The sequence below is a fragment of the Ailuropoda melanoleuca genome, chromosome 14 (genome assembly GCF_002007445.2).
Source record: "Ailuropoda melanoleuca isolate Jingjing chromosome 14, ASM200744v2, whole genome shotgun sequence".
In the NCBI taxonomy this organism is placed as follows: domain Eukaryota; kingdom Metazoa; phylum Chordata; class Mammalia; order Carnivora; family Ursidae; genus Ailuropoda; species Ailuropoda melanoleuca.
The window spans coordinates 27,441,562-27,463,908 of NC_048231.1; the positions used below are offsets into that span (position 1 = coordinate 27,441,562).

The window sequence follows — 22,347 nt, forward strand, 5'->3', positions numbered from 1 at the left end:
ACTGAATGAGGCTGGCTATGTCCAAAACTTTATCTATGGATATTGAAATATGAATTTCATGTAATTTTCATGTGCTGTGAAATTTTCTTTTGATTTTTCCCAACAGTCTAACTCAGTAAAAACTACACTTAGCTCATGGGCTATATAAAAACAGGTAGTGGGCCAGATTTGGCCCCAGGGCTGTAGTTTGCCAACCCTTACTCTTGAATGTAACTGAAAGAGAGCAAAAACATTGCCTGTTGTGTTGGATAAATTTGTAGTTTAACAGTCGAATCACAAAATCATGCTTTATCCTGGAGGAGAGGAAGGTAGATACAAATCATGGGGAAATATTTTTGTATCAAGCTGCTATTTTTACTGTATTATACAAACTGAAAATTGAACTGAAAAAGCCTAGTGAATACCTGAAAACACTGGACACATTATCTAGTAGCTTTTTAGAGTCACAAAGCTATGGTCAAGATCAATAATAGAAACTTGTCTTTAAATCTTAAGTGATCTGTTGATCTAATATGTGCAATAATTGGAATGATATATAAAAATAACAATTAAAAATTTTACTCTTAGGCAATATAATCTATTTTTTTTTAAAGATTTTATTTATTTATTTGACAGAGATAGAGACAGCCAGCAAGAGAGGGAACACAAGCAGGGGGAATGGGAGAGGAAGCAGCAGGCTCATGGCGGAGAAGCCTGATATGGGGCTCGATCCCACAACGCTGGGATCACGCCCTGAGCCGAAGGCAGACGCTTAACGTTACGCTGTGCCACCCAGGCGCCCCAATATAATTTATTTTTTTTAAAGATTTTATTTATTTATTTGACAGAGATAGAGACAGCCAGTGAGAGAGGGAACACAAGCAGGGGGAGTGGGAGATGAAGAAGCAGGCTCATAGCGGAGGAGCCTGACGTGGGGCTCGATCCCATAATGCCGGGATCACGCCCTGAGCCGAAGGCAAACGCTCAACCGCTGTGCCACCTAGGCGCCCCAGGCAATACAATCTATTGATTCATATTTAAGATTAATTTTACTCCCACCTGCACTCTTAGCAGCTATATGATACTGGCAAGTTAATACCTACCATGAAGGATTCTTGCAATGATTAAGTAGGTAATACATATAAAGTGTTTACAATAGTGCTGGCACACTAAAAAGGTCAAAATATATTAGTTTTAAAAATAAGCAATTCTTATTGCAGATAGGGTTCAGTATCATGACATTGAAATGATACATTTTTTTCATTAAAAAAATCCAAAACAGGCTCAAGTATTGAATTACTCTATAAAAATTTGGGCCATCATTACTAAACAACATAACTGAAACAGAAAATGATGAAATTTCCTTACCTGACATGTCTGCTACATCACCTACAATGGAAAAGCAGCAGAAAAATAATTACCTATAAATAACTTAAAAGCAAAATTCATAAAAATTCAATTATCACAGAAAAATTTTTATACAACATAAATCATAAAGTATCATATGCAAAAGGAATTTTACTATGTTAAACTGAGTAAACTGTAAAGTGAAGCAATTCATTTTATTATACATATATAATAATATATATAATATATTATTTAAATGATATGACTCTTAATTTGGTTTATAAAATGCCCTGTTAATAGACTTCAGTTTTAATGTATCTCTACTTGACCCTGAGAATCCAAGATTCTCGCCAAGGGAAAAAAAGAAGTTTGAATGTAACTGGCTGAAATACCATAAAAGCAAATACTTCCCCTATGACCTATATGATTTTTTTTTTAAAGATTTTATTTATTTATTTGACAGAGATAGAGACAGCCAGCGAGAGAGGGAACACAAGCAGGGGAGTGGGAGAGGAAGAAGCAGGCTCATAGCAGAGGAACCCTGATGTGGGGCTCGATCCCATCACGCCCTGAGCCGAAGGCAGACACCCAACCGCTATGCCACCCAGGCGCCCCGAGCCATAAACATTTTAGACAGTGTTTTGTGTTTTGCAAATATTATACAAGCTTGGCAGGCAAAGTAAATACTGACTCTATTCTCTTTGGGTTCAGAAGAGAAAAAGTCCCTCACTCTTTGGTCTTCCCTTGAGTCTATCTTATACTTCATTAGCCATCAGTAAAAAATTTCTCTATTCTGTGGAAGGGTACAGTGGGCAAGGCATAGGGCTGCATATATGATCTAAAATTCACCTCTGTACTGCCTGGACTTCGACTTGGAAGGACAGAGATGGGGAGATAATTAGCCATTCCACATTTCCTTACAGTGCTGCCTTTCAAAATAAAAGGAGCAAATACAAATACTGAATCATTAAGTTGTGCTCCTGAAACTAATATAATGTTATATGTCAATTATATCTCAATAAAAAAAAGGGAAAGGAGAAGTCCAAATTTCATGAAAGATTATATTCATGACCACAACATTTCTTAATCAAAAGAGAAAACCACAGCACCAATGTGTTAAGCAAAGCTGCTTAAAAAGGGGAGCGAAGGGGAAAGAAAAGAAGGAACAAAGCTGGGAAATGGAAGAACCATATCTTCTAGAATTCTATTCACAGTATGCAAATTCCATTAACATAGAGATTTTGTCTTTTTTTGGTAAGCTGCTTGCATCCCCAGCCTTGTGCATGGTACATGTTCAATAAATTTGCTGAATAAATGAATTTAGGTCAACAAACATTAACTGAATAACTATATCCCAAGAGGCACTAAACTAGGCTTTCATGACCAAAATGGTAACATCTCATTTTCTGTGCAGAGTAAAAACAAGACTTTAATTTTTTAAAAATTTAGTGCAAAAAGGGCCTCGACTCAAAGACTAGAATCATTCGTATGTAATGTATGAAGTATCAGTCTACTTCTTGTAAAAAATAGGAAAATTTACAGAAAGGAGGAATACTAAAGTGGTATACCTGCAGAACTAAGCAACCAAGAGATCAAGTTTCGCACTGACCAATTTAGTATTTGAATGAAAAATGAAGATATTAAAAGCATAAATTTTTATACCCAAGAAGAAAAAGACACCTGGAAAGCTGGCTTAGCAACTGAGGCCCACTGAGATCCAACAAACCCAATGACATCAATCATTTCTACAAAGTACACCGAGTTATGAAGTTCTAGTTGACCAAATCTGTTACGTAGTATTCAGAGTGATCACTGATTGGTAGATATGTTCTAAATAGACATGCTATCTTCTCATCATTTTGCTTGCAAGTTATGTCCTTTGAGTTTTTTAAAGAGTTAAAAGACAGCAAGACGGCTGGTTTTGAAACAATCAATGCCAAAGAAAAGAGAAAGGCAGAAGGATTCACCAGTGTGAACACTCGGCTTCTCGCTTCTTTCTAGCCCAATCCCAGCTGCCACAGACGTTGTGTCCCTAACAGTCTAGTTACTTCTTGGCTCCCCTTATTTACCATTTTCTCCTCAAATTCTTCCTTTCTGCTTAATATGCTATATTAAACCTTTTTTCTGATCAGGAATTTCTGCTAAGGACTAAGTCCAACTATGTCAATCACCATAAAATAGTTTATTCTTAATTCTGAACTGTCTGCACCAGCCAAAGTGAGAGAAAGGTACCTGGCTGGAAGCAAGTAATATGGTAAAACTGGGTGTGTGTTTTATATACAAATACATTTTGAATGATACACAAATATATTTTACTTTTTTTCTCTAGGATATTGAATTAATTTGAACAATACAATTACTTAAAATCGTTTCTTTTTAAAATATAGAAACATACCTACTTGGCCAGTTGCCACTATGTTGATAAATTTGGGATGCTGATTTACAGTGAGGCACAGTATATCATCATTATGCTCCTGATAAAAACTCTGAGTCCCTATAAAAAAAAAAAGAATTTGAGAATTAAATTTGAAAACTTTAAGGTATAACAGCTAAATGCATTTATCCAGAACAATAAACTGCTCTGTTTAACTTACTTAATACATATTTTTTGAGAACTGAATGTGTGCACATCATCATAAAGATGGAAAAATGACTCAGAAGTCTTCAAATGGATAGAGACCTGAAAGGCATAAACCATGTAACACAAGGCTGAAGACATTAAGTGCTAAAAGAGAGTTAAAGATCCAAAGGCTATGGAAATTCTTCTTATCGTGGGCATATGGCATTCTTGGACTGACATGACAGACTTTGTTAATGTGAAGATAAGTGGGGAAGGGCATTTCAGGTAGAGAAATACTTTAAACAAAGGTACAAAAACTGGAAAGTATTAAGTATGCATATATATGGCTCATTTGGTTGAAGTGTAAGGTCAAGAAGAAATGTGAGAAATCTGGTTGGAAGGGCAAATTGGAAACAGAATGGTAGAGGATTTTGAATGCCAGCTACTGAACTTTATATTTATTCTGTAGCCAGTGGTACTCAAGAATTTTGATCAAAGAATTCATGTGATTTATCTAGTAGCACTGACAATGAAGAGACCTTAGACGTGATCATGTAGGATGTAATAAAGGTAGGTTTGTGTAAGTACAATGGAGAGGTGGGAAATGAGGTCAGGATGACAGGTTGTAGGTCGGGTCCAGATTACGGAGGGCCCTCAACACTAGGTCCTCCAAAAATCGAAGCAATAAAACAAAACAATTTAATAATGACATTTACCAGATCTAATAGTTTAAAACTTCTCTTAGAAGTGAAATGTGCTTCATATTTCCCAGGGGTCAGAGTTCAGTGAGAACAAACAAGCAATTATATGTGCTACTGGCTAAGTTTGAAGAAGATCAGCTAATAGAGCAAAACTTCTTAGACTGTAACATAGCACAGTGTACCCCAACCTGGAGAGAAGACAAATAATGACAAGTGGAGAGGGGTCTCGCTTCCCTTCTGCTTTCTCTCTCTACACCCCATCAGTAGAAAGGTGATTAATTACAAATTAGAAAATTAAAAATAAAGAAAATTAAAAGTATAAACATGAAAGTGTATTTACATATTCCTTTCTAGATTATCTTTTCTTATTCTCCATTCTCTTTGAAGGATATGTGAAGCCTCAAAGAGGATCACCTAAGTATTTTTTAAATGATCCAAATTATTAAATTGAAAATCACCACTGATTTCTGTGTGATCTTGGTAAATCCTTCTCTTTAGGAAACCAGAACAGGGCTATCATATTAATGATTAATAAAGAACAGGCATGGGGGGTTAGGACTCACATATTCCATTCTTTACCTATTCAGAGTGAAGCTATCAGAGGAAAAAGCCAGAAATGTTTGGACTAAATAATCTCTATTCTACTTCCAACTTTAGACTTTGCGAAGTTTATAATTACATATAAGAAAACAATTCAAAATTAAATAGTGAATATCACTAGTAGGATTACACATCATTGGTCATCAAATGATATGAGAACTTTGTTTTTCAATAATCCAATCAGTTAAATAAACATCAAGAAATATTTTCTCACTACGAATCAAACAAAGCATCAATCACCACAGTAGCCACAGGGAAACAGCTTTCTGAGTATCTTCCTTGGCTTTCCAAGGCCTCAGTAAGAACACTGCCCACTTCACCCCACGCCCCAGCAATCATTCACCCAACATGCTACTTTTAATCACTACCTAGAAGAGACAACCACTAAACCATTCACTAAACCATCCATTTTCGTGTTAAGGTTAGGCGGAAATAAAGTTACAAATGGTTTCATTATAAAACAGTTTCGATGTATAGAAAAGCTTCACTTCTAACAGAGACCTATGAGTACTTTGCATTATGAAATCTTTCTCTGCTGTGCATATGCTCTTAAGACTATAAATTTGGTTATTTGAAATATTACTAGAAAATTCAATAGTATGAAATAAATTCTGGACTTATGCAATTTAATTATTTACAGCTTTAACAAAGAAATGTAAGATTATAAATAACAAAATTCTAAAGTAAAAAAATGTGGGAGATGGAGAATCAGAGTTTCCTACCTGTAGCAACATTGTGCAGAATTCCAACAGACGCAGTGTGATAAATTATATCATCACCATCATTTAAATAGTGAACATTATTCCTACAGTCTCTTCCTCGATAGCCAAAAACAAGCTCCAACACAAGGTCCTATAACAACAAAACCATTACACAATTCCTTATCTCTAAATGTTCACCATTATTTTTATATATAGTACTGGTATCCTCAGTCAAAATGGAGGGTACATTTTGATGTTTTACAAACTTCAAATACAAAATTAAGTAGACAAACTTCCCCGTAATGTGCTTTGGGCAGCTAAAACACACACTCTATACTTTTCAGAGTTATAAAAAAGGAAAAGAGAATCACAAGGTCATTTGATTTCAAGAATGTTAGTTGTTAAGAGTTCATGTGTTGGGGCACCTGTGTGGCTCAGATGGTTAAGCCTTCAGCTCAGGCCATGATCTCCAGGTCCTGGATCAAGCCCCTTGTTGGGCTTCTAGCTCAGCTGGGAATCTGCTTCTGCCTTTCCCCCTGTTTGTGCTCACGCTCTCTCTCAAATGAATAAATAAAATCTTAAAAAAAAAAAAAAAGAGTTCATGTGTTAAACACTGAGATACTTCTTGTATCCAAAAGAAGAATATTTTAACTTGCACTGTTAGTAAAAATACATAACCTGCATATCTAACTCAGGATACATTATGTCCAAGTGCTGTATCTTTGAGAAGCCAAATAGTGTATCGGTGTCGGTGCAGAAAACTAAGTACACCATCTCTAAGGTTCTAGCATGTAATTCTACCACTGAAAGTGTCCCTTTTCTTTGACCTCGTGGGCTTTGTGGGGTAATGAGTACAACAATCACTGTCCCACAGATTTAGGCCTCATTTTTTTTTTTTAAAGATTTTATTTATTTATTTGACAGAGATAGAGACAGCCAGCGAGAGAGGGAACAAGCAGGGAGAGTGGGAGAGGAAGAAGCAGGCTCATAGTGGAGGAGCCTGACGTGGGGCTTGATCCCATAACGCCGGGATCACGCCCTGAGCGGAAGGCAGACGCTTAACCGCTGTGCCACCCAGGCGCCCCTAGGCCTCATTTTTGACCTGACTGAGCAGTTTGCTTGTGGCTGCTGATACTGGAATTAAGCCTGGGAGAACTTTCTTGCTCAATTATTGTGGTAAGTTTCTTTGTTTGAAAGTAGAGCCTTCATTGAACCCTACAGTGAACAGATCACATGGGGTATGTACTTTGACTTATAAATTCAAACCAGTAAGAGTAAGATACTGCCAAGGTACCTGTGTTTCTATAAGCCATAGATCTTTCACGTATATTTATATTTACAAGTTGTCTGAGAGTTCAGGATATTATTCATGGAAAAAAAAAAAAGACTAATAGAAAATAAAAAGAAACAAAGGGTATCAATCTAAAACTCAGACTTGACAATTAAGCAATCAAAATTTTACCACCAAACAGAAAAGTTTACTCAGGGGCACCTGGCTGGCTCAGTCAGGAAAGCATGTAACTTCATCTTGGGGTTCAAGTCCCACTGGGTGTACAGGTTACTTAAAAACAAAATCTTAAAAGATTATTCAAAATGTTTATTTTCATAAAACCTAACGACAAGATTTTGCTGTCTTAAAAGGAGGGAACGGAATGAATTCTGAATACATTTTAAAGCACAAGTTAACACTGGGGAGGGGGTTCTCCTTACCTCTATTGGTCTCTTTTTCTTGCCAACATTGTTTGTCTGGAGTTTTTCTGGCCTTGGTGGGGCTCTGCTCACGGGAGGCCTGAAATAGGAAAGCAGGAATGAGGAAAGGTGTCCATCATCAGGCACCTTCACTGAGCCTCCCTCACCTGCCCACTGGACAGAGCTGCCTGACACGCCTTCACAAAAATGAACCCAGTCTTTGTTCCTCACTAGACCGTGCCCTCTTTATCTTGATATCTTCTAAAGCCAGAAGGCAGAAAGAAGATATTAGAACTTTTATTCACTTTATTTTAACTTCTTTGGTGTATGTTTCATAATGTAAATAACACATTAGCACAAGAGCAGACTGTTTATAGATAAATATACAAACATTAGTTTAACATACTTAAAAAACTTCTCGATGGGATGCATTATAACAAAGCCTGGAATACTGCTGTAAAGTGTCTACCACAGCATCTTGCACATGGCACATGGCCCTTTACCCTCCCTTCTTCCTGAAGTCTCTCGTGAAGTCCAGTCAATCAAAACATTTTACAGTTACGTAGCATTATAAACCATACGACACTCTGTAAAAGGTAATTATATTACTACTATTGCCTTCAACTCCTTCTCCTCTTCTCTATTCTCACTACTTACTAAACATTCATCAACTTCACCTAGAGAGTAGCTCTCACATCTAGCCCCCTCTTCTCTGTTTCCACTACTAGGTTCAGGATCTATTTATAAGGTCCCATTAGGTGTACAGAGTTCCCATTTTGAATCATTTAAATGTGGAGCCTGTTGAAATGCCCATGAATAAACTCAATCAAACAGGTGAAGGACTCTGAAAACTATAAAACACTGAAGAAACTGAAGTTGACACAAACAAATGGAAAGACATTCCATATTCACGGCCTGAAAGCATTAATACTGTTACACTGTTCATGCTACCCAAAGCAATGTACAGATTCAATTGCAATTCTTATCAAAATACCAACAGCATTTTCCACAAAACTAGAATAATACTAAAATTTGTATGGAGCCACAAAAGACACCAAATAGCCAAAGCAATCTTAAGAAAAACAAGCTGGAGGTATCACAATTACAAATTTCACAATTACAGATTTCAAGCTATATTACAAAGCCACCGTAATCAAAACAATAGGGCACTGGCACAAAAACAGACACCTAGATCAGTGGAAAAGGATAAAGAACCCAGAAATAAACCTATGGTTATATGGTCAATTAATCTATGATAAAGGAGGCAAGAATATACAATGGAGAAAAGACAGTTTTTCAATAAATGATGAAGGGAAAAGTAGACAGTTACACATAAAAAAAACTGGACCAATTTTCAACCATTTTCTTTACCACCAGCCACAGCAACATTTTTCTAGGTATGTCTCCTAAGGCAAGGGGAACAAAAGCAAAAATAAAACTTTGGGACCACATCAAAATAAAAAGCTTTTGCACAGCAAAAGGAACGATCTACAAAAAAAGGGCAACTTCTTGAACAGGAGAAGACATTTGCAAATGATACGTCTGATAAGGGGTTAATATCTAAAATATATAAAGAGTCTACACAACTCAGCACCAAAAAACAAACCCAATGCAAATAAAAAATGGACAGAGGCCCTGAAAAGACATGATGACATACAGATGGCCGATAGATACATAAAAAATGTCCAACATCACTAATCTGCAGGGAAATGTAAATCAAAACCCCAATAAGATATCACCTTACACCTGTTAGAATGGCTCAAGTAAAAAACACAAGAAATAATAAATGTTGGTAAGGATGTGGAAAAAAAGGAATCCTTGGACACTGTCGGTGGGAATGTAAGTTAGTACAGCCACTGTGGAAAACAGTATGGAGGCTCCTCAAAAAATTAAAAATAGAAATACCATACAATCCAACAATTCCACTATTGGATATTTAAACCCCTCTAAAAATGAATACACTAATTCAAAAAGTTATAGGCACCCCTATGTTTACTGCAGCATTATTTACAATAGCCAAGATATGGAAGCAACCTGTGTCCAGTGATAGACAAATGGATAAGGAACACACACACACACATACACACACACACACACGACTATTACACAGCCATTAAAAAGGATGAGATCTTGCCATTTGTGACAATGTGGATGGACCTAGAGGGTATTATGCTAAATGAAATAAGTAAGACTAAGAAAAATACCATATGATTTCTAGAAAAAACCCAAATGAATCAACAAGCAAAAAGCAGAATCAGACCTATAAAGAAGAGAACNCCTAGAGGGTATTATGCTAAGTGAAATAAGTAAGACTAAGAAAAATACCATATGATTTCTAGAAAAAACCCAAATGAATCAACAAGCAAAAAGCAGAATCAGACCTATAAAGAAGAGAACAAATTGATGGTTGCCACAGGGGAGGGGTAGGGATGGGCAAAATAAGTGAAGGGGAGTGGGAGATACAGGCTCCCAGTTATGAGTGAATAAGTGACAGGAATAAAAAGCACAACATAAGGAACATAGTGAATGATATTGTAATAGCAATGTGTGGGGACAGATGGTAGCTATACTTGTAGTGAGCAGAGAATAATATATAAAGTTGCCAATCTCTATGTTGCATACCTGAAACTAAAGTAACTTTGTGTGCCAACTACATTCAAATTAAAAAAATATATATGGAGGCTCTTTCCCTAAAACCCTTTGTTTAATTAAAAAAACCCCACCTCATTTGGTTTATTTTTATCTCAGATAATCATTATTCAAATGTTTAATACCCTGAACACTGAATCTAAATCAATCATGCTATCAACTCCCCCTTCCAAATTTTAAGTTAATATTCGATTTGTAACAACTGAAGTAGAAAATGACATGAAATGACTTTGCTATGGGAAAAAAAAATCCAACATGTGATTAAGTGTATAAAATTAAAGGATGAAAACATATTTGCATTTTTATAAGGATTTCCAGGATACACAACTATCAAAGTGAATGAAGTGCTCCATCTTGAACACGCACTATAAAAGAAGTGCATGTATTCATGCAGGACGTGAAGCAGTACGTAGGAGTGCGTATGGCCGGTGACATAAAAATTACACGCACCTAACAAGAGTATAAAGAGAACTCTGCAAATTATTACAGAAAGTTTGGTTTCAAACCTTTTTCATACGTTTTGAATGTAAGNAAGTTTGGTTTCAAACCTTTTTCATACGTTTTGAATGTAAGTAATAAATATAATTTGATTTATAATATTTACCATTTAAAAATGTTTCTCTTAGGGCCTATTTATTTATTTAGAGAGGGAGAGAATCTCAAGCAGGCTCCATGCACACGCTGACGTGGGGCTTGATCTCATGACCCTGAGATCATGACCTGAGCTGAAATCAAGAGTCTGTCACTTAACCAACTAAGCCACCCAGGCGCCCCTTCTTAGGGCCATTTTAAAGAGTGACAGCAGCCTTGGCCTTTCATCTAAGTCAGTTTTGTTGGTGAACATCATTCAGTGTTACCATCTGACAGCTTTAATTGTAACCCAAACAACAAACAGGTAATTTCGTTTTTTTTTTGTTTAAGATTTTTATTTATTTATTCGACAGAGAGAGACAGCCAGTGAGAGAGGGAACACAAGCAGGGGGAGTGGGAGAGGAAGAAGCAGGCTTCCAGCAGAGGAGCCTGATGTGGGGCTCGATCCCATAACGCCGGGATCACGCCCTGAGCCGAAGGCAGACACTTAACGACTGAGCCACCCAGGCACCCCCAAACAGGTAATTTCTATCCATACAAACCTGTGTAACAGTTAAGTGTATTTTAATTTTTTTTAAGATAACTTAGATAATATATATTATTGTTTAAATAAAGTTATACATGGGGCGCCTGAGTGGCACAGCGGTTGAGTGTCTGCCTTCGGCTCAGGGCGTGATCCTGGCGTTGTGGGATGGAGCCCCACATCAGGCTCCTCTGCTATGAGCCTGCTTCTTCCTCTCCCACTCCCCCTGCTTGTGTTCCCTCTCTCGCTGGCTGTCTCTGTCTCTGTCGAATAAATAAATAAAATCTTTAAAAAAATAAATAAATAAAGTTATACAACTTATAAAATTATACAAGTTGCACAAATAAAGTTTTGGTAAAGCAATTACTTATGGGGCAGAAATCCAATAACTAAGATGCTATTCATTTCAGTGATACTGATTTCAATGGAGAAAAACATGGAAAACTGTGAACAGAGGTAAAGAACACCAAGTAACATTAATGGTAAATATGACATATGATAAAAATACAAAATTAGGTCTCATAAAGTATAACAAAGAGTGAGGATTACCTGGAACCTCTTTTTAGCAGCAGATAAAAAGGGAAAAGATTACAACACAGCTTTGAATTTAAAACACTAGTAAAAAACTTCTGTAATAAAATATTTTTACAAGTTTAATGCAGATAAAACATACCGCATATATTAAAAGTCTATTGTTTTTATTTATTACTGCATAAAAGGCTAAAGTTACTCCATTAATGGCAGGGAAATCAGAAGAAGGTGAAAAAAGAAAAATGAGAATTGAACATGTTCCATGTTGTAAACTTCAAAGCTTACCATTCTTATTTTTCTACAGTGCATTCTGAATTTCAAACAAAATACTAAAGCTTATCTTTGTTCTTAAGTGTGGTAGTAAAATGGTAACAATCAACTTAAAAGGCTGGTCATACTGGAGATGCTATTAAAGAAACTGTCTAAGGAGGTGAAGCCACCCCTCCTCTGACCCAGGAGTGTTTCTCAGTCAACCAGTCCAACCTAGCAGGCAAAGTGAGTCACTCAATATCATGCTAGCTATGGGATTTNGAAGAAGGTGAAAAAAGAAAAATGAGAATTGAACATGTTCCATGTTGTAAACTTCAAAGCTTACCATTCTTATTTTTCTACAGTGCATTCTGAATTTCAAACAAAATACTAAAGCTTATCTTTGTTCTTAAGTGTGGTAGTAAAATGGTAACAATCAACTTAAAAGGCTGGTCATACTGGAGATGCTATTAAAGAAACTGTCTAAGGAGGTGAAGCAACCCCTCCTCTGACCCAGGAGTGTTTCTCAGTCAACCAGTCCAACCTAGCAGGCAAAGTGAGTCACTCAATATCATGCTAGCTATGGGATTTTGCTAGTAAAGGAGGTAACTTAAAAGAATCCCTTTAATAACACAATGACCAAGAGAGAATTGGAAGAGATCACAAAAGTCATCTCGTCCACCCTCCAACTGAAACCAGGAATTGTCTTTATATGTCTAGAACATCCCTTTGTAGCACAGACAACAAATGGTTACCTAAGCTCTCATGAAAACTGCTTATGAAAGGGAGGTCCTTTCTCCATAAAAGTCACTCACACCCAAGACAGCAATTGTATCTCCACTTAGCTCTGTTTTCAAACAAGTGACTCCAACTGTAAATTGTCAGTGTCCCTTTAAAATGCAGAGATCAGTCCTTGAATAAACTACTTCAGATCTGAGGCTAGATCTGAATGTTTTATTTGTTAAAATAGTTTAAGATATGTGGGCCTTTTTAAAAGTCACATCACACTCTAGACTCTTATCTTTGCACATATCACCCCTGTTTAAAACAAATAATGAATTTCTGCTGTCTACCAAATAAATTAAGGAGTGCCTCATATCTAAGTTCCTGTACAATCTGGTCTCCTATCTTTTTCATCTTTATCTCCCAGCCATTTACCTATTGGTACCTTTTACTTCTAAAATAGACTTTTTCCACACTGTCTTCTTTTAGAAACTGCCTGAAGACATGTTCATCTCACTAAAGCTAGTTGTAAAAGTGTCCCACAGAGTCCTTTTTCTGTACATACCATTTTATTAAACATACAAATACCATCATCGCCCTATGTTAATGTTTTTAAATGAACGGATAAATATACATTAAATGAAGCTAACAGGCTTATAAACTGCATAATTTTTCACTGATAAATATGTGTGGTTAACTATTTTTATAAACCTCTGAAACTTAAGGAATAACTAAAACTGACTGGAGTTTGTTGTAAAACCAAATGATCACATGAAGAGCCTCACAGCACCCGCAGGCTGCACATGTAAACGCAACTTTTCTGTAGGACTTAGTTCATTTTCTAATTCTTTCTTGACAAATACAGTTCCATGTTTCATAGGGAAAAAATCAGTACCTTAAAATACAATAAAGATCAAAACAGAACAAAAAATAAATAATGGAATAAAATATTTTATTTAATAAAACTTACCTTACTACCCCCTGCCTTCGAAAGGAACAACGGAAAAAAAGAAACACTGATGATGAATAACTGATGAATAAAGTGCAGCAGATAAGTAAACAGAATAAAGGAGACAGCAACAAGATTCTAAGGAAATACAAAAATGCCTAAATTTTATGCTCCACTGTTCTGAATATTTTTATTAAAAAATACTGGAAGTTTGACTGACAACTACTTTAAATATATAAGATTTGCTACAAAAAGAAAAACATAAAATTATTATAGTAATTTAGGAAAAAAGGCCCCACAAAAGCAACCAAGTAGAGTAGTTACAAATGTCACCCAAAACCTTTTAAGTGGATGCTTGACAAGCATTTGTTTTCACTGTTTATAAAATATTGTTTCATATTTGATAGCAATATATTTTACTTAAAATATAAAAAATGTTTATATAGACTATATCTCCTCACACATATATGCAAAGTTGGTAAAAAGAAGTATCTTCACTTTTTTCTCCTTTGATTCTCTCATTTTATGAAAATGAAGACTCCTAACTCTGAGTCATTTTGGACTCTGGCCTCAGCATTTTCAAAAGAATTCAGCAGAGTTGAAATTATAAAATAAACTGAGAAGAAATGCAAAGTAATTTCAAAAATAATTTTGAAAATGTTAGCTGTAAAAAATGCAAGCAAAGAATATGAGAGCGTCAAGCATTTGTCACAAGCAGAAAAATATTTCCATCTGTCAGAATTTGGTTCACTTCACTAATAAGGGAGGAATTTTAAGGTTTTACCATGAATGACGCCCTGTAGATTAAAATTCGGTCACATATTCTGATCTACCTAATTTATCTGATATTTTTCTTAAAAAATAAGTAAATGAAAAAGATTTATGGGAATGTCCAGAATTCCTTCCTCCCTATGGCACACTTTCCACTTTTCATTACCTGTGAGATATAATTTAAGTAATTTTAAGCACTATACTGCACATATTAGGAACATCCACATTTGCAAACTTACATGTATTTCTCTGATTAATAAATATACAGATACTGTTCACTACCTTTGTGGATATTTAATTTCAGAAACTGTTTCAGTTTATTTCCCTCAGGTGACTCTATTTCATTTGCAGGGAGGTGTGGTAAAGACTTACTACCTAAATTCTTTATATACATTAGATTTCATTTTATAAAATACTCCATAAGTTAGTGACTATAAGGCTCATTTAACCTCTAAGGAAACAGAGGCTTAGAGGTAACAAATAGTTTTTCAAGGCGACACAAGAGGAAAATTATAAAAATTAGTATTTTAACCCAGTTGCCTGACTCCAAAAACCACGTCCTTTGCACTGTAAGATATTGCCTCCCACCAGACCACTTCAACCTTGAATCTTGATATCTAGATTATGGTATGCTCAGCTTTCTTAAAACATTTCTCTATTTATTTATTTTTATTTATTTATTTTGTTTTCTTTTATTTTGTTTTTTTAAAGATTTTATTTATTTGTCAGAGAGACAGAACACAAGCAGGGGGAGCAGCAGGCAGGGGGAGGAGGAGAAACAGGTTCCCAGCTGAGCAGCCTGGTGCGGGGCTCGGTCCTGAGCCAAAGGCAGCCGCTTAACCGAACTGAGCCACCCAGGTGTCCCAAAACATAGCTCTAATTTAATACTTTGCCTCTTTTTTTTTTTTAAAGGTTTTATTTATTTATTTGACAGAGATAGAGAGACAGCCAGCGAGAGAGGGAACACAAGCAGGGGGAGTGGGAGAGGGAGAAGCAGGCTCCCAGAGGAGGAGCCTGATGTGGGGCTCGATCCCTCAATGCCGGGATCACGCCCTGAGCCGAAGGCAGACGCTTAACCGCTGTGCCACCCAGGCGCCCCAATACTTTGCCTCTTTATACGTGATGACAAAACGGATAATAACCCTCTACCTCCTATCCGTAAAGGTGACACCAACGCTATTATTTGAGTACTCATCAGCAAGTGGGCACCTGGAAGAGGAGCTGTGGACACATCATTACTCAACACTCCCCCTAGAACTTCTGTGGGAACCTGTGTGGCTAGTCAGTTCAGAGACCCTCTAGATCCCGCCTCTCCATCAGGAACATGCACCTCACCCTTCCAGTTCCATCCTTCTCCCTGAACATTAAGCCCGTAGTGCAAACTCAAACCCCTCTGCCAGGGCTTTCTTGTACTGTCATCTCTATCTAGCTGAGCCCCAGGAGTCTTCAGCACAACCCTCTCTGACTAGACGTTCACTCGAATTTTCCACGAATTCTGTTCAATGTGAGTGAACTCCCTTTCATTTTTAACTTTTCCCTCAAATATTCTTACCAACTTCTCATAACAAAGTTTTCCTCAACACATCTTTGGACAGAAGAGTTCACTGCTGTTCCCACCTCCCCCTCCTTCTTGGTTCCTCACTGCAGTTTCTGGATAATTTTTCCTTTATCATTTCTTAAAAACTCTTCACTTCTGAAGTCCATGCCATTCACTGATCTATACACCTCTTTACTGTCTTCCATATTCCCTAATAATTTTAAACGCATCATGTTATGTTCACAGAATTGATCTGTCCATCTAACTCAGAGACTTTATTAAAAACCTCTCTCCTTATAAAATTGCTGTGGGCATAGCCTTTATTTCTGATGTGCTGCTTCCAGACAAAGATCAGTAATTCCCATTCTCTAATGGGAAGCTATACTTCAATTTGCCTTTTGGAAATTTGTTTTTATTATTTTTTAAAGATTTTATTTATTTGATAGAGCGAGAGAGCACAAGTAGGGTGAGGAATAGAGGGAGAAGGAGCAGAGGCTCCCCATGGAGCAGGAGCCTGAAGTGGGGCTCAATCCCAGGACCCTGGGACCATGACCTGAGCTGAAAGCAGATGCTTAACCATCTGAGCCACCCAGGCGCCCCTGGAAAAATTTTTAAGTAACGATTTTCTATCCTTGATTAAGGGCACATGGATAAAAATGCCTTTTCAAAATTTAATCCTATCTCTGCTCAGGTGCTTCCTAAAACATACTTGGTATGGGATTCAAATTTTATTATTTCCTATAACCCTCTCATATTTAATTATAAAAGTTAGCAAATAATATTCCTTTAAGCATAAACACTTTGTATATTCCCTAAACTACTTGCAAGAGACAGTGTCACCACCAAAAAGTATTTAAGGACAAACACGTTTTCTAAGAGATGCTGGGAGCTGGAAAATGCAAGAGTACCATTGCTACTTAGTTTTTACAAAAATTCATTCAGTTAAACAATATGTTCAATTTTCATACCAATATATTTTTCTTCATCTAGTTTAAATTTGATTGTTACCTCTCATCAACTGAGGGTTCCTTTTGTTGCAAATGAGGCTTGACTCCAAACATTGGGCGAATATTTGTTGATAAGGCTCTAATGGTGTAACTGATTTCATTCTCCCTTGTAACATCACTGTCATAGCCTGCCATCAAAACATAAGAATTATTCTCTAAGTTACAACTGAGGAGTTCTATTATGATCCTATAAATTGGATACAAGGATGTTCAACAATATGAAATATAGTGTCATAGCCAAATCATGAAATAATATACAGCCAGTAAAAGTGATATAGAATATTTAATGATATATAACAATGTTTCCAAAATATTACTGAAATAACAGTCTATAAAATATAAATTCAATATATCATTTTTGTTAAAAAATATAATGTATATAAATGCACATACCCCTGTGGAAATACCTCAATAAGTTAACAGAAGTTACCTCTGAGTGGTTAAATTATGGATGCTGTGTTCATTTTTATTGCAAAATGTATTTTCTAATTTTTCTATAAAGAGCTGGTATTATTTGCATATTAGGAAAAGATAAAAATCATTTTAAAATATGAGGTTCAATACCATAAAAATTTAAAAAAAGACTTTATTTCTTTATTTGAGGGAGACAGAGAGAGCACGAGTGGGGGGAGAGGCAGAGGGAGAAGCAGACTCCCTGCTGAGCAGGCCCGATGCGGGGCCTGATCCCAGGTCCCTGGGGTCATGAACTGAGCTGAAGGCAGACACTTAACTGACTGAGCCCTCGAGGTGCCCCACCATGAAATTTATTTTAACAGTACTTACTTAAAGTAGGATTATCATACTTTATAGAGGAAGAATATTTAAGTCATCAATGTATGCCAGGCTGTTATTTTTGAGGCATAAAACCAATTTTGGTGTTAAACAGACCACAAAGACTAAAACTACAATTATTAAAACATTATTATTACTTGTATAACTGCTGTAGTTTAAATCAGTTGTGCTAAATTGTTTCTGTGTTTTTATTAAAATATTTTAAAATGACATACCCCCATCTTCTTCCGAATCTGTATCAGATTCTTCACTATCACAAGGCCTTTTTTCTCGATAGCCCTCCATTTCATTTGTCCAAACCATTAAAGACATATCTGCACCTCCTAAGGTAACCAACATGCTGTCATCATAAGTCCAGCGAACATTTGTGACATGTGTACTATGGGCCACATACCTCTTAAATTTTCCAAATTTCCCCTAAAGATGAAAAAAAAATAGAGTCTTTGAGAAATGTTACTACTTGAAAATGGTCCTATATTTAAGGCATCTATACCATCTAGAAAGCTGGAACTGAAGTTTCTGACCAATAAATGCCTTATTGGAACACATTCTTATCAATTAAGGTTCTGCCACGTAAGTGTATCTAAAACAGGGATGTGTGGAGTATTTCCTCAGATGCCTGGGTTCTCTATGAGAATTTTTAACCTTGTGTTTTCATTTCAACGCTGATCTAAAAATATAAATATGAGCAGCTATTTAAGATCTATATCATAATATGATTTTAGTGCCCTATTTCAAATTTATGCTTATGTTCCTGCCAGATTATAATATACAGTTGACCCTTGAAGAACATGGGTTTGAACTGCACAGGTCCACTTATATGCAGATATTTTTTGATAAATACAGTACAGCACCGTAAATGTATTTTCTCTTATTTTCATAATAATAATATCATTATTTTTGTAATCACATTTTCTTTTCTCTAGCTTATTATAAGAAAACAGTATATAGGGGCTCCTGGGTGGCTCAGTTGAGCGTCTGCCTTTGGCTCAGGTCCTGGGATTGAGCCCTGCATCAGGCTCCCTGCTCAGCGGGGGAGCCTGCTTCTCTCTCCCTCTGCCTGCTGCTCCCCCTGCTTGTGCTCTGTCTCTGTGTCAAATAATCAAATAAATAAATAAAAAATCTTTTAAAAAATACAGTATATAATACATACAACATACAAAATATGTGTTGACTGTTTATGTTATTGGTGAGGCTTCCAGTTAACAGTAGACTATTAGTAAAGTTTTTGGTGAGTCAATGGTTATATGCAGATTTTTGACTGTGCAGGGGTTGGTATCACTAACTTCCATATTGTTCAAGGGTCAACTGTATATCTGAATCAGTGACAATTAAGAAATAAATGCATCTGGACTTGATATATGAATTTTATTTTTGCGCCAAATGAAAGCCTAATGTTGCCCAGTAGCTTGAATAGAGGAAAGCACTAAGAGAATTTAATCATCACACAGCACACCACAGCATGGGCACATAGCACCCCAAAGAGTCTGCGCAGTCTAGTCTTAGCAAAATAACATCATTCATTACACTGAATCAATGCTATTTTAATCTTATAGGTATTGTGTTTATAGTATTTTGTATCTAATGGTTGAAACATTTCAAAATTTCAAACTGTAAATATAAAGAGTTTGTGTTTACTGTTAATGGTATATATTCAATCAAAAGAATACCAAAATTATTTAAGTTAATATTAGGGATGTTTCCTTTAAAAGGGATATTTACATTACTCAATACTGAGAAGCACTGTACAATAGGACTTAAGGCATGGAATCATAAATTATAAGACCACTCCTAAATAAAAGCTACAAATATGTCCAAAAAAGAATATATAATTCTAAACCCTTCATATTACACATGTAATATTCATATTACAACAATGAAATACTATGAAAGGGCATTACCTTAACCATTTTTATAATTATGATCATTAGGGGAGTTAAAGAAAAACACATACTTTAGCAGGATATCTAAATAACTTCACAAATCCCAAATCATCCCCAGTAGCTAGGACCATTTTGTCACTGGTGAGGCAAGAGGCAGTTATGTCTGTGACTTCTCCAATTACTGGCCAAATTCCTTCACAGCATAAACCAAGCACACTTGTCCATGATGCCCAACAAATTTTTTCTACCTAAAAAGGAAAAAAGGCTGTAAGTTTATAATATCTAAACCTTAAGAACGGACAACCAAAATCTGAATATTTTTCTTTATAATTAGATATGTCACAAGTAAAATTAAAATTTTAATAAAAACAGTTAAATTATTAGTTGTCTTGGTTTTGTAGCTTCCCAAGTCTGCTACTTCCTGTAGAAAAAATGTAACATAACATTATTCAAGATGTACTTATTATGCACCCACTGCGCGTTCTAGATGTTGAGCATTCAGTGATAATAAATAAGACCATTTCTTCTCTTAGAATAATCGATAAGTCTATGCTTCATGTCTAAATTTCTAATACTTTGGAGGCTTGTTTTCCAATTAATCATTATTGGACATTAAGAATCTTTACTTACAGTCCCTCTCCTTATTAAGCCACTTTCATGTTAAATTTGTTTAGCCTCTCTTCCTTGGCCATGTTAAAAAATTTGGCTAATACTGTCAGTAACAAAACGGAACACATTTTTTCTTTTTTCTTTTCTTTAAACAGGAATTTGCCAACAAGCATCTTAGGCATATAGGTTCCAAAAGATTTGACAGACAAGCAGTGCTCCCATCTAAGATAGCAGTCTTCTATTTGCCTCGTGCTCTCTGAGGAAAGTAACTGGACTGGAGCACAGCTAGACATAAAAGTTGATTTTCCCTCCAAGTCTCCCCACCTTTTTTTTTTTTTTTTTTTTAGGGGNCACGCAAGGGCAAGTAAGGGTGGGGTAGGGGCGGTGGGTGGGGAGAGGAGAGAGAGAATCTCAAGCAGGCTCCATGGTGCGCCTGACACAGGGCTCCATCTCACCACCCTGAGATCATGACCTGAGCCGAAATCAAGAGTCAGACACTTAACCAACTGAGCCACCCAGGCGCCTGTTTTATTCCTTTTCTTAATACAGCATCTTTTCCTTTAACTCATCTAATACTCTAGGCCAGTAAAATAATCTCGCAGAAAGAATAGCTATGATTTGAATACTGTGAGAACAGGCTTCATGTGTAAATGACAGAAGGTGGGCATCAGTGTTCTAACCACTTAGTCATATCAACAACACTGCAAGCACTATTATCTTCCTACCTCCACACTGGGGATGGTTTGTTTTTTCCCTCTGGGAGCTTCAAAGAATAACTGTTCTTTAGCACCAGTGTTGACCTGTAAAAGCTTTCCTTAAAAAAAAAAAATTTTTTTTAAAATATATACATATATAAAATATAAAAATTCCTATATAGTTAACAGGACATTTACCTTTTTAAAATATTTTCTTTCATGATTTATTATGAAATTTAAATTGTGATATAATTGTAAAATTAAATTGTTTCATTAATGTAAAATTACATAGTCAATCCTATTTAAAAGCACTCAGCGAACATTACATATTTTTTTTTACCACCTTTCTCCCATTAAATTATTTTTTTTTAATTCCAGTGTAGATAACAGTTATATTAATTTTAGGTGTGCAATATAATCGACAATTCTATACATTACTCAGTGCTCATCACAAGTGTACTCTTCGTCATGCCCTTTGCCTATACCACCCATCTTCTCATCCCCCCCTTTTCTTAAAGTTTTATTTATTCATTTTAAGTAATCTCTACACCAATGTGGATCTCAAATTCACAACAATGAATCAAGAGTCACATGCTCTACCAACTGAATTATCCAGGCACCCCAGTATTTTATTATTTTTGGTGTAATTGTAAATGGGATTGTTTTCTTAATATCTCTTTCTGCTGCCTCATTAGTTGATAGAAATGCAACAGATTTCTGTGTATTGATTTTGGATCCTATGACCTTACTCAATATGTTTATCAGTTCTAGTAGTTTTTTGGTGGAGTCTTTAGGGTTTTCCATATATCATACCCATGTCATCTGCAAAGAGTAAAGTTTTACTTCTTCCTTACCCAATTTGGATCTTTTTTTTTTTTTTTTTTTTTTTCTTATCGTCATTAATGGATACTGTATCAAATGCTTCTTCTATATTTATTCAAATGATGATAANCTATGTTGAATAAAAGTGGTAAGAGTGGATGTCCTTGCCTTGTTCCTGACCTTACAGGGAAAGCTCCCAGTTTTTCACCATTAAGTATGATGTTAGCTGGGGGTTTTTCATATATGGTCTTTGTAGTTGAGGTATGTTCCCTCTAACCCTACTCTGTTGAGGGTTATCGTCATTAATGGATACTGTATCAAATGCTTCTTCTATATTTATTCAAATGATGATAAGGTTTTTATCCTTTCTCTTGTTGATGTGACATACTGATTGATCTGTGAATATTAACCCCCTCCTGTATTCCAGGAATAAATTCCA

The 22,347-nt window shown here is 35.9% G+C and overlaps 1 protein-coding gene across 1 annotated transcript in view; it reads right to left on the reverse strand.

The window, feature by feature from the left end:
* EML5 (EMAP like 5) overlaps positions 1-22,347 on the reverse strand; it is a gene marked incomplete at its 5' end in the record, with an annotated part of 169,981 nt that overhangs the window by 16,026 nt on the left and 131,608 nt on the right. The window contains 10 exons of the mRNA XM_034643052.1: positions 1,348-1,368; positions 3,722-3,820; positions 5,910-6,039; positions 7,599-7,677; positions 11,890-11,898; positions 13,814-13,828; positions 17,109-17,235; positions 18,115-18,316; positions 19,854-20,030; positions 21,117-21,205. Of these exons, the coding sequence (XP_034498943.1) occupies positions 1,348-1,368; positions 3,722-3,820; positions 5,910-6,039; positions 7,599-7,677; positions 11,890-11,898; positions 13,814-13,828; positions 17,109-17,235; positions 18,115-18,316; positions 19,854-20,030; positions 21,117-21,205 (948 nt within the window). The remainder of the gene's footprint in view (positions 1-1,347; positions 1,369-3,721; positions 3,821-5,909; positions 6,040-7,598; positions 7,678-11,889; positions 11,899-13,813; positions 13,829-17,108; positions 17,236-18,114; positions 18,317-19,853; positions 20,031-21,116; positions 21,206-22,347) is intronic.